Genomic DNA, 13,295 nt, shown 5'->3' on the forward strand with positions numbered 1-13,295 from the left:
ATTGGTTACCTGGCCTTCTATAGCACGTTTTCAGTGCAGTGTCCCAGGCTGGGGCACAGGTCAGGTCCGCGTTTCGGGTCAGGCAATGCGGTAGATGCCTAAGTCACAGGCACCGTTGGCGGCCGCCCTTCTGCCTGTGTCGCGGAAGCGCCGACGGGTCTAAAAGGTCCCCGGGAGGCGGGACCTCTGAGAGGCTCGGCGCTGAGCCCGGGTAGGGCCAGGTGGTTGCCCTTCCGCTGGTGGAGAGCTTGGGCTCCTCCGCTCCTCTCCGCCCACGAGGGGGATGCAGCTCCCGGAAAGTAAGGCCGCCGCGGCTGCGGCTTTAGTATATATATGTTCTAGAGACTCGAACCCATCTCTGCCTTAACGCCTCCCCGAGCTCTCTTAGCTCCTCCTCCCGACCTGCCCATCCCATTTGGAGATGAGAGGGTGGGGGTGCAGAACTCTGGCCTGGGGTCGGGGCACGCGAACGCATCTCGGCTGATTAGTAGCTTTGACGTTTGACGAATGTCTGGTCTTAGTATCTCCCCGCAGTGTGTGTGGCGGGGGGTGGGAGGGTGAGTAGGCCAGAAATATTCTTGAAGGTTTTTTCTACCTCTGACGTCTCATTTCAGGAAACTGGCATCCATCATCTGGGACAGTTACTTTTCTTTTTTAAAGGAGGTAATTGTCAGTCTTGTTTCCAAAGAGCGACCAGAGTCCTGATCGTAAAAACAGTCTGCATCTTTTATTTCGACCTGCCAGCTATATTTATCCAACAGGTGTTTTTTTCCACCTATGTATCTCTGAAACTCCAAAGCAAAAACCTATCTAATCATGAACAATTTGTGTGTGTTGGGGGGGGGGGTGTACAGTTTGTTTTATCGTGTATGGAAGCTATTACACATATAAACTGTGTACATCCAAACCATAAAGCCCAATACACTTTCCAATTTATAAGTTTGCAGACCTTAAACTTTGCTTGTAGCTAATTTAAAATTGGTGAATTCACTAGTTTATATAAACATTAAAGAATTATTAAAGTCAGAAAATACAGTGTTACCCCCAAATTTCCTAGTATGTTCAATTAAGGAAAACAGTTATAGTTATTATACAGTTAGATTTAAACTCTTTTTCCAAAATAAGTGGAAGTATGAATTTGTTATGTGGTCAGTTTTTTTTTTTTTTTTTAATTTTGTGGGGGAAAAAAACCTGCAGTGGTAATTTAAAATGAAGGAAATTTTAATTTTCACCATAAGAACACAAATAGAATTGTCTGATTTTTTTTTACTGACAAAATGTGAAGTATGTGTTTTTTCTGTTTTCTCTAATATATTATTGAGTACATGTGAAAGACTACACTTAACACAAGTAGGTTATTTGACGTTGTAGTAATTGAAAGTACACTTTGTTGTAGCATTTTGACTTCGTTATATATATTTGTTATGTTATCTTTCGCTAGTTTTTGAACTTCTCTTATACTGTTGATTACAATGGTATATGTCACCATACCTCTATATTACAGTTTTTCCTATTTTGAAATTTTTTTCTTTTTTTTCTCTAGGTGAAGTATACTTTAATGTACTACAGGTTGTATACTACGGATGGGAACTATTAAAGTTTATAATGTCAAAAACTTTTCTTAGACCAAAGGTATCTTCCACAAAGGTATGACACACTAAAATGGCCATGTAATAATTGTCCAAAAAGAATGGTAAATTTTGTGTATGTTCTTAATGACTTATTATTGCCATCAAAGTAACAATGCCCAGTATGTGATGTAATTAATGATCTAAAAATTGTGATAGTAAGTTGTGAAGTGACTAAAACCACAACAATTTTAAAAAAGTGATTAAAATCTCAGTTGCAAAGAAAAGCCTGAAAACTCTTAAATGAAAGGTCAGTAGAAGAAAAAGAAATATATGAGTCTTAGTTGGTGTTAAAGCATAACAACAAGCCGTGCCTCTTAGAAACCTTAGTTCTCACTAAGGCTAGTGGGTAGAGTAGGTCGGGGGTCAGGTGGTATCATACTCATTTGCAGGGTACCTGTTTTCTAGTGGTGGGTCTTATTTTTCTCTGATCTTAAATAAGTGATTAAACTTTGCTCTTTCTCAGTCTTTTTTTTTTTTTTTTCCCAGTAGATGGGAGTCCACATTTATATAAGAAATAAAACTGTAAAGTGTATAAGTAACATGTAGATCAGAACTATGAGATCAGGGGTGCCTGGGTGGCCCAGTTATTTAAGGCTCTGATTTTGATTTCGGCTCAGGTCATAATTTCATGATTTGTGAGTTTGAGCCCTTGAGTGAGGTTCTCAGTGGCAGTGTAGAGCCTGCTTGGGATTCTCTTTCTGCCTCTCTCTGCCCCTCCCTTCCTCCTGTGCTCTCGCACAGTCGTTCTTTCTCTCTCTGTCTCTCTCTCTCTCTCTTAAAAATAAATATACATATAAGAAAATAGAATTACAGCGCCTGGGTGGCCCAGTCAGTTAAGCACCTGACTTCAGCTCACATCGTGATATCATGTGGTTTGTGAGTTCAAGCCTGCATTTGGGCTGTCTGCTGTGAGTGCAGAGCCCATTTTGGATCCTTTGTCTCCCTCTCTCTCTGCCTCTCCCCTGATCTCAAAAATACATAAACATTAAAAAAAAAAAAAAAAGAATTGCGATATCAGATTTGCTATCAAAAGGTTTACTATAGCAAATGATATTTTTACATACCCTTAAAATACAAGAAAAGAGCCAAAATTGTATTGCCACTAACAGTCTTGGAGAAGAGGAAATGAATTAGGTGGCTGTGACTGAATTTTTTTCCCACAGGTCTTCATTCCTTTACCCACTGGTGATAATATTCCTAACTTTTTGTCCTTAAAGTGGGAGTGAAGTGTGATTTTCATTCCTAAAATACTTCTAAATCTCAACTTGCATTTCCTTAGCATTGTCTAATATGTGGTACACAACTATGGCTGAGTATTCAATGAAAATGTACCCTAGGTTTCCCCTTGTTACCCAGCCAGGGAATTTCAAAAGCCAGTACTAAGCTAGGTTTTTCTAGATTTACACTGTAGGAATGTTAAGAAATTTCATCTTAAAAATTTTAGTTACTAAAAAGAACTTTTTAATACTCCCAAATACTTTTAGGTTTTGTTTTTTTTTTTAATGTTTGCTTATGTTTGAGAGAGCGCAAGAGCACACAAGCCAGGGAAGGGTGGAGAGAGAGGGACACAGGATCTGAAGCAGGCTCTGCGTTGTCAGCACAGAGCCCTTCGTGGGGCTCGATCTCACGAGTGTGAGATGATGACCTGAGCCGAAATCAAGAGTTGGACGCTTAACCAACTGAGCCACCCAGACACCCCTAAATATTTTTAGGTTTAAATTGCTTAATTCGTCATTTTTCTCTGTGTATCCATACAAAGGATTCTAAAGAAAAGTTGATGATAAAGGGAACTGTAGAGAGACCAACAGTTTCTAGAGACCAGAAGCACATGAGATAGAACTCACTGATTTTCCTGTTCTATTATCCCAATTCTGTTTTCCTAGACAAATCTAAGAAACAGATCATCCTCCTTGGAAAGCCTGCCTCCCTTTATTGAAAATAGTATTTGCTTTACAGGCTAAAGAGAAATATAATCAAGTCATAATTAGAAATTATTCATAGCGGGGTGCCTGTGTGACTCATTCAGTTGAGCATACGCCTGCATCTCAGGTCCTGATCTCACGGCTCATGAGTTGGAGCCCCACATTGGGCTCTGTGCTGGTAATGCTGCGTCTGCTTGGGGTTCTCTCTCTTACCTCTCTCTCTCTCTGAACCTCCCCCACTGGTGCTTTCTTTCTCTTTGACAATAAATAAACTTAAAAAAAGAACAAATTATTCATAGCATCAGGATTCTTAGACTGTACCTTCATAAAAGTCAAAGCTGATAAGGATTATTTGGATAAGTATGCAGTGGTTCTTAGTTTGTGAATGTATTAATCTGGTCAAGGCAGAAGTATCACTCTTCTTATGGTTAAAATATATATATTTTAACAGTCTATTTCCTTATTTAGTTTTGCTTCTTTTTTGGTACTTAGTTTTAATATTCTTGTTTTAGTCTACCAATGAGTTTAAGAATAATCAGTCTATTCTATACTGGGAATATTGTAATTAGTAAAAAGAATTACGTTTGTATTCTATATTCCTTTAGATGGCATTCATCATTATCTTGGTTAAGTGAACAAGTATGCATTTGTACCTAGCATGAAGTAAAAAAATAACTAATAGATATAAAGCCAGATTTACTTAAAGAATTAAGTTGTGAGATTTTTGTTTGAGATATTGCAAGTATATGAATATATTTTTTGTAGCTTACTTACATAGGGAATAGAAGCAGAAAATATATTTACATTTCTTTTTTTCAGGTAACAGATTGGGTAGACCCATCATTTGATGATTTTTCAGAGAATACAGGCATCTCTATTACTGCCACGTCGTTACATGTGAATAACGCAAGTCACAGAAGAAAAAATGTGCCTTCCAGATTAGAAAGTAGCAGATTTCCAGCTAGAAAAAGAGAAAAGCCACTGTCTTCAGAACAGATTTATGGTCCAGAAAATTCAAAAGACTATTTATCTGAAAACGAACCATGGGTGGATAAATACAAACCAGAAACTCAGGTACTAAGTAGGATACAAACAAGTGTACGTAATTTAATTTCAGGAAGGAGAGGAATGTGCATTTTCAGATGATTACTCATAAAAATCTGAATGAATGAATTAGAAAAAAACAATAGTTCCTAGGTTTTTTTTATGTTCCGTTGTTTAGCATTTCTCAAGTTCTTCCAAAGTTGGACCATTGCTTATTTGTGTTAGATTTAATTTAACCCAACATAGAATTGATCTGTTTATTTTTTTCTTAAGTATAACACCTCCCTCTGTTTATTCCCTTCCCAAAATGTATTTGAGGATTTAAAAAAAATTATAAAATTCCAGACCTGCTCCAAATTTTCATAAAAAGGTATCCGCGTAAGAACGGAATTTTTCCATAACAATATAAAAAATTAAGTGTAATAACAAAGACTTTTAGTTACCTCATGTGTTACTTGTTTGCTAGTTTTTTCATTAAAAATGCTTAATTTAGATTAATGTGTACTAATGTACCAAAAATCCTTGGGTTAAAATTGTTTATTTTAAACTTGAAATTTTTAGCATGAACTTGCTGTGCATAAAAAGAAAATTGAAGAAGTTGAAACCTGGTTAAAAGCTAAAGTCTTAGAAAGGCAACCAAAACAGGTAATTTGATAAGAAATGTGTTTTACAATATATTAACATCAAATGTTTCTCCTATTTATGGTTGGTTGTAAGAAGTTAAACTTTTAGGATGACATTATTCATTAAGTCCAGATCACATACATTAAAAGTCTTTGGTTTACTGCTTCAAGTTTTACTAAAAGACTCAGACTTTGAGTTTTCTCCTTTACTTAAACCTGTCTCCCATTTATGCCCTCATAAGTCATCATAAAGCATAATAAACCGGTTAGGGTGCTAGCATATTTAGCATATCTGATCATCTCTTGCTGAAGCAAGAGGCAAATCACTTACTAGTTTTTGTATTAAATATAGCCTGAAACAGTCATTCATTTTAAGGCTAATTTTTTTGTTTCACTTCCTAATTCTGTAATTACTCTTGGCTTCCAAGCTAGAATATTCTTTCTCTCTCTCCTTTTTTTTTTATTTTAATGTTTGTTTATTTCATGAGAGAGACAGAGTGTGAAGAGGGGAGGGACAGAGAGAGAGGGAGACACAGAATCTGAAGCAGACTCCAGGCTCTGAGTTGTCAACACAGAGCCCGGTGTGGGGCTCGAACTCACAAACCGCGAGATCATGACCTGAGCCAACTGACTGAGCCACCCAGGTGCCTCTCTTTCTCTCTTTTTTTAAACTTACTTTTTCTGAGATTTTTTCAAATGTAAAGGAAAGTAGAATAATAAAAAACTCCCATAAAGTACCCGTCATTTTTCACTTTCAAGTATTTTAAAGTAAATTATAGGTAAGTGACATTTCAGTCAGATTTTTAGAAACATCAGTATGCCTCTTTTTTTTAAATAAACATTTTCTTAATTAACTATATGTACCATTACTCTAACAAAATTAGTTATAATTCCCTAATGTTATCTAATGCTCATTTTATATGCACATTTATCCATTTGTCTCCAAAATGTCATTTACAGCTGATTTGTTACAACGAGGATCTAATCAGGGAACACCCATTGCAATGGATTGTTACACCTCTTAGGTCTTTTAAAATCTAGAACGGTACACTTCACTCTCTCTTTTTCTCTAAGACATTGTGAAGAGACCAGGCCTGGTGATACGCAGAACTCTCACATTCTAAATTTGTCAGATTGTTTCCTCTTCATGATGTCTAACTTGTTCTTCTATCCTGCATTTCCTGTAATCTGGAAGTTTGAATTAAGGGCTTGATTAGACTCAAGTTGAACATTTTTGTAAGAATATTCTGTGTTGTATGGTGTATGTTTTATGTTGTCCCATATGAGAAAAGATGTTTGGTTTTCCTACTGTCTTTGATGTTAAGTTTTCACTAAATTAAGGAAATGATAGTAAAAAATCTTCATTGTGAGAAAAGTTTCCCTTGCAACTGCCATATAATCTATGGGGAGAAAATTTGACAATGTTATATGTCCAGTTCCCCAGCAGCCTTTCACCAAAATGCTTTAGCATCCATTTGCAGTCTCTGCCTGAATCAGTTTACTTTGTTAAGATTGCAAAATGGTGATTTTTAAATTCTACTTTTCTATAATTGTTAGCTGGCAGTTTTCTATACAGAAGTTTGCCAACGTTAATTGGGGCTATGTAACTACGTTTAAATACAATTCCAGGGGCGCCTGGGTGGCGCAGTCGGTTAAGCGTCCGACTTCACCCAGGTCACGATCTCGCGGTCCGTGAGTTCGAGCCCCGCGTCAGGCTCTGGGCTGATGGCTCGGAGCCTGGAGCCTGTTTCCGATTCTGTGTCTCCCTCTCTCTCTGCCCTTCCCCCGTTCATGCTCTGTCTCTCTCTGTCCCAAAAATAAATAAAAAAAAAAAAACGTTGAAAAAAAAAAAAATTTAAATACAATTCCAATTGGAAACACAGGATAGATTTTAATGGATTGCCTTTAGTTTTCAACTTTGAGATGAAGGGGTTTGTGTTTTAGTTGCCTCCAGTGGTAACAGGTCTTTCTCTTTTGAATTGAGGTTTTTTCTGTCTGGTCTGTGGATCTAACCATTTGGTTTAGTGTTGAGATAATGTATTTAAGGTAGGTTTGCAGTGTCAGCATTGGTATTCCTCTGCTGGCTCAAAAAATCTCCCCTCTCTCTTTTGTGAGTACAGATTCTTGGGCAGTTTCCCTGACACACTTCTTACATCCAGGCATTTTCTTAGCTGGGCTAATATTTATATCTTTTTAGTGTTCACTATGTTGTCTCACTTACCAATACTTTGATAGTGTAAACATTATCATGTGCTAAACCTACTTGTGTTACTGTTAATACTCTAATGAACTTAGGTATGTGTGTGCACATGTTGGTATTTTGGAAAATATTTCCTCTACAATTTTAAAAGCTTCTTCCCTCCAAGAAGTTAGAGTGTTACCAATCATACACTCTTTATTATACAAAAGTCCAATGATGTCAGTAATTACAAGACATTTTTATTCAAAAAAAAAATTTGGTGACTTCTAGATTTTTCTGTGGGCAAGCTAAAATTATTTTTTCTTAAATTTATTGTAAGTACTTCAAATATCTGCTGAATTTAATTTTTCAGGGCAGCATCTTTCCTTAAAATATGGTAAAACTATTACAATGTGATGAAAATGTATATAGGGGATATAGTCAATAATTAATAACTTTGTATGGTGAAATGATAAGTAGACTTATAGTCATCATTTTATAGTGTATAAAAATATCAAATCATTATGTGTACACTTGAAACTAATAGGTTATGTCATTTATACTTCAATAAAAAAAAGAAAAAACTCTATTTTAGGCGATGGGAACATTAACACACAAGTCTTTATGCTTTAGTGTTCTACCTACCTCCCACTTCTCTTACTGGAAGCAAAGCTTTTGCTATGTGGCTGTGCTCACTGTATCAAAAAACAAGACACTTAACTTTATTACATAAGAAAAATACATGGGTGCCCATGTTGATCTTCCTCTTCTTTTTTTAAAAGTAATCTGCTTGGTGGTAGTCAGTTCTCATTACTTACATTAGGCATGTCCTGTAAAGTTACTAGAAACAGCGAATACTGAACCATAGTTCCTGAGAGAAATAAGTAGTTAGGTTCCTGCAGAATCTTCCTCTGGCCATATTTACATCAAGTCATCAATATATAACCTTGTTTTATATTTGTTTTGGTTTAAAGACACCATGTTTAACATACATATATATATATATATTTATTTATTTATTTACACTTTTTTTTTTTTTTTTTTTTTTAATGCTTATTCATTATTGAGAGACAGAGAAAGATAGAGCTCCAGTACGGGAGGGGCAGAGAGAGGGGGAGACAAAGAGTCCAAAGCAGACTCCAGGCTTTGAGCTGTCAGCACAGAGCCTGACGCAGGGCTTGAACTCAAAAACCACGAGATCATGACCTGAGCTGAAGTCAGATGATTAACCAACTGAGCCACCTAGGTGCCCCATATTTTTCAATCATTAAAATCATGGCCGATAGATAGCACTATAATTCATGCACTTATTTGTTTTAAAAAATGGGACTGGTTCTCTTCTGGGGCCAAGTACAAGAGCCCTTTTTATACTAGTTAGTAAAGGTAAACAGTTGAGTAAGGATTACAGTCCACCAGGGGATTAGGAAATCTTCCCCTGATATTTTTTTAGATTTAACTTTTTTATCAGATTGATAATATGAGGAGATATTACTGTGACCTACAACCTCTAGTCTGTCTTTAGAGTTCTAATTCTGGAAAAGATGTTTCTTAATACACATTTCTTAAAAAATTTGATATCCAAACGAAGATCTTCCTATAAGGATATTATACTTATTTAATACTAAAGTGTATAATTGAAAGAGAGGTTTGTATTAAGATTGGGTTTTTGAATTCAGGTAACCTCTAAAAATATTTGTTTCAGACATTACCTGCTCAATCTAATTGACATTTAGTTGTTTTAATTTAGCTGCTAAGTAGACCTTAGTAGGGACATAATGCAAGAATGGAAGAATTATCAGAAGCTATACTTAAATTTTAGGAAAAAGACTATCTTATTTTATAGTCATAAAATACTTATGATTTATTTTATACAGTTGGTATAATCCAGATAGCATCATTGTAAAATTTAGTCACTTTATACCAGAAATTTAGTAAATATTTGTAGAAGTAATTAATATTTAGAAAGAAAATTCAAACAAAATACTCTAGCATTCCAGGTGATTTTGATTTTTTATTAATGTTTGTATTTGGTTTTAGGGTGGATCTGTTTTATTAATAACAGGTCCTCCTGGATGTGGGAAAACAACAACTCTAAAAATACTATCAAAGGAGCATGGTATTCAAGTACAAGAGTGGATCAATCCAATTTTACCAGACTTCCAAAAAGATGATTTCAAGGAGATCTTTAATTCTGGTAAGATTTGCTGTGAAGGTAGTGGAAATAGTGGGAAAAGTCTATGTTTAAAGGAGGTTTGAAACTCCCCATCTAGGGTGCCTGGGTGGCTCAGTCGGTTAAGTGTCCGACTTCGGCACAGGTCATGATCTGACGGTTTGTAAGTTTGAGCCCCGTGTCGGGCTCTGTGCTGACAGCTCAGAGCCTGGAGCCTGTTTCGGATTCTGTGTCTCTCTCTCTGCTTCTCCCCTGCTCATGCTCTGTCTCTGTCTCTCAAAATAAATAAATAAACATTAAAAAAAATTAAAAAAAAACAAAAAAAGAAAGAAAGAAACTCCCCATCTATATTCTTGAGATTCCCAAGATTTTTGGGTATATGTTTTTAGAAGAAATTATGTGTTGTCACTCGTATGCTAGATTGACATCTGACCACTATTAATAACTTCATAAAATAAGAATAGCAATCAAATGAAACCATATGAGAGCATTTTCTTTGATACTTCCCAGTTTTAGAGAGTAGTAATTTCAAGAGAAGAGGGGAAAGTTGCCTCCAGTAGAGGAGAATGGGATTCTTTGAGAATTAAGTCTGATCAATTGATTCATAGCACACTCATTTGGAGTGTCTTCATTTTACAGGCAAAGACATAAATGTTTTTACCAGTTGGGTGACTATTATACTGACAGCTGTATTCTGAAGTTATTTAATTCCATATTACATTCATTGGTATAGAAAATTCACTGTGGTCCATGATGACTCTTGTTTTTTGAAATGTATATCTTATTTTGAATTTGAACAGTTTTGCCTAATTAGAAAAAAATCTACAATTTTGTGAGCTCCTTCAGGTATATGTGAATGTATTCAGTAACATATATATGTATATTAAGTACATATGTGTGGTGCTGATGTGTGCATAATTTGTTGAGAGTAAAAATGTTGAATGTGTTTTCTTTCAGAATCAAGCTTCCAAGTATTTCCCTATCAATCTCAGATAACAGTTTTTAAAGAGTTTCTGCTAAGAGCAACAAAATATAACAAACTACAGATGCTTGGAGATGATCTGAGAACTGATAAGAGGATAATTCTGGTTGAAGTACGGACAAATTTTGAGATCCTACTAACTATTGAGTAAATAATTACAAGATATATCTTACTGATAGTGGCGTTAACTCTCTCCATAGTATTAATCGTGGTAAAATATAATGTAAAGGCTCTGTGATAGCAGAAACCTCAGGTCTTTTCCAGTAAACTTGAATAGAGTAGCTATCAGTTGATGAACTTTAGAATTTTAATGATGTAAGTGTGGAAAAAGCAAAAGAAATAATTTGAAGGGTGCCTGGGTGGCTCAGTCATTTGAGCATCTGACTCTTGATTTCGGCTCAGGTCATGATCTAGCAATTCGTAAGTTCAAGCTCAGTATCAGGTCTGCGTTGACAGTGAAAAGCCTGCTTGGGATTCATTCATATTCTCTCTCTCTCCCCCTCTCTCTCTCCCCCTCTCTCTCCCCCTCTCTCTCCCCCTCTCTCTCCCCCTCTCTCTCCCCCTCTCTCTCTCCCCTCTCTCTCCCCCTCTCTCTCCCCCTCTCTCTCCCCCTCTCTCTCCCCCTCTCTCTCCCCCTCTCTCTCCCCCTCTCTCTCCCCCTCTCTCTCCCCCTCTCTCTCCCCCTCTCTCTCCCCCTCTCTCTCCCCCTCTCTCTCCCCCTCTCTCTCCCCCTCTCTCTCCCTCTCTCTCCCTCTCTCTCCCTCTCTCTCTCCCTCCCTCCCTCTCTTCCCCTCCCTCCCTCCCTCCCCCTACCCCTCCCCTTCTCACTTTCTTTCTTGCAAAATAAATAAACTTAAAAAAAAAAGGAAGGATTTTAGAAAGTGGTATCTTAGTGAAAATACTGTAACTAGTAGTGACCTTAAGAAATTTGAACTGAAACTTGGGTTTCCCATTGATGCATTTTACTGGATAGGACATCAGCTTTTTCATGTTTTCCTTTATTTCTATAAAAGTTCTAGTTACACTACGTTGAATAGGTGACATTTTTTTCCTAATTTGGTAAATATAAATCTGAAAATAAATTTACACAAGAATAAAACTAAACTAGTATTTATCATTTTTCAATAGGATTTACCTAACCAGTTTTATCGAGATTCTCATACTTTACATGAAATTCTCAGGTGAGTTTCAGTGAAGTTTTCTCAAACTTTGAATTAAATGGCAATAGCTTAAATTTCAACATTGCTATACTTTATTTTAGGAAATATGTGCATACTGGTCGGTGTCCTCTAATATTTATAATCTCTGACAGTCTTGGTGGAGATAATAATCAAAGGTTACTGTTTCCCAAAGAAATTCAGGAAGAGTGTGCTATATCAAACATTAGGTAAGAATGAAATTCTTGTTATGCTCACATTCACAAGTTATATTTTTAGGTAATCATCTAACCCTTATCTTTCTTTATAAAACTTTTGACAGTTTTAACCCTGTGGCACCAACAATTATGATGAAATTTCTTAATCGAATAGTGACCATGGAAGCTAATAAGGTAAATCTCTTAAGAACTGATTAATCTGAATCTTACATTTTATTTATAGAAAGTGAAACTTGCAGAGTTAGAGACTCATATTATTTCAGTTTTTAGAATTAAAATATTTTATTACATTTGTAAGGCCTGTCATTTTAGGAAAGGCAGGAAATAGTTTTAGAAATCCGGGGGTGCCTGGGTGGTTCATTCGGTTAAGCGTTTGACTCTTGATGTTGGCTCAGGTCTTGGTCTCAAGGTCATGAGTTCAAGCCCTTTGTTGGCCTCCACAGTGGGCGTGGAGCCTACTTAAAAAAAAGAATCTTTAACCTTTTTCTACTATTAAACCTCACTTTCTCTTTCATATTGAAGTAAATAGTTCTTTCCTTGGCTTAGTATTCTAAATTGTGTCGATTATCAAGAGACTGTTTCCTGATGTTTAGGTAGGAGTCATCAACACTCCAACTCTACATTTGTCCTGTTGTCAGTTTTTTTTTTAATCTAACATTTTTATTGTGGTAAGAAACATAAAATTTACCATCTTAACCATGTATTTTCTGATATTATGGACTATACTTGACATACAACATTCATAAGTTTAAGGTATACAACACGCTGATTTGATACACTTAACATATTGCAAAATGCTTACCACTGTGGCATTACACAATACCACCAAGTCGTGTCATTACCACTTCTTTTTTGTGGTGAGAACATTTCAGATCTACTCTCTTAGTACCTTTAAAATATTTAATACAGTGTTATTAACTATACCGTCTTAACCATTTTTAAGTGTACAGTTCAGTAGTATTAGATATATTAACGTTTTGGTGAAATGGCTATTGTCATTTTTTTTTTAAATTACAATTCTGTTTTTATTTGTGGAGTCACAGTTACATTTTTTTATTGTGTATACAGTTGCAATGTTAACTTGAATAATTCAATTCGTTAAAAATGAGAGTTTCAGAACCAAGGAATTTCTGTGATTTAATGTTTTTCAATGACAAATAATGATGTTTTAACTGTAATTATAGTTTTATATTATTTGTATACTTTATCAAATAAAAACAGATGGGGTTTCATAGGAGCCAGTACCATGGTAGTTATTATTTAAATGGTAAATTGTTTTTTCCTTTTTAAAAAAAAATTTTTTTTAACGTTTATTTATTTTTGAGACAGAGAGAGACAGAGCTTGAATGGGGGAGGGTCAGAGAGAGAG

General features: G+C 35.8%; 1 protein-coding gene across 5 annotated transcripts in view; it reads left to right on the plus strand.

The window, feature by feature from the left end:
- RAD17 (RAD17 checkpoint clamp loader component) overlaps window positions 1-13,295 on the plus strand; it is a 38,479-nt gene that overhangs the window by 427 nt on the left and 24,757 nt on the right. For 2 of the 5 annotated variants that reach the window (XM_042987778.1, XM_042987780.1), the window contains exons 2-9: window positions 1,544-1,647; window positions 4,373-4,627; window positions 5,159-5,242; window positions 9,437-9,593; window positions 10,527-10,663; window positions 11,680-11,732; window positions 11,813-11,938; window positions 12,031-12,100. In XM_042987778.1, coding sequence (XP_042843712.1) covers window positions 1,606-1,647; window positions 4,373-4,627; window positions 5,159-5,242; window positions 9,437-9,593; window positions 10,527-10,663; window positions 11,680-11,732; window positions 11,813-11,938; window positions 12,031-12,100 — 924 coding nt within the window. In that variant the 5' untranslated portion in view covers window positions 1,544-1,605. The other 3 variants (XM_015536560.2, XM_007079869.3, XM_015536561.2) reach the window with 3 other exon arrangements.

The sequence above is a fragment of the Panthera tigris genome, chromosome A1 (genome assembly GCF_018350195.1).
Source record: "Panthera tigris isolate Pti1 chromosome A1, P.tigris_Pti1_mat1.1, whole genome shotgun sequence".
Classification (NCBI taxonomy): Eukaryota; Metazoa; Chordata; class Mammalia; order Carnivora; family Felidae; genus Panthera; species Panthera tigris.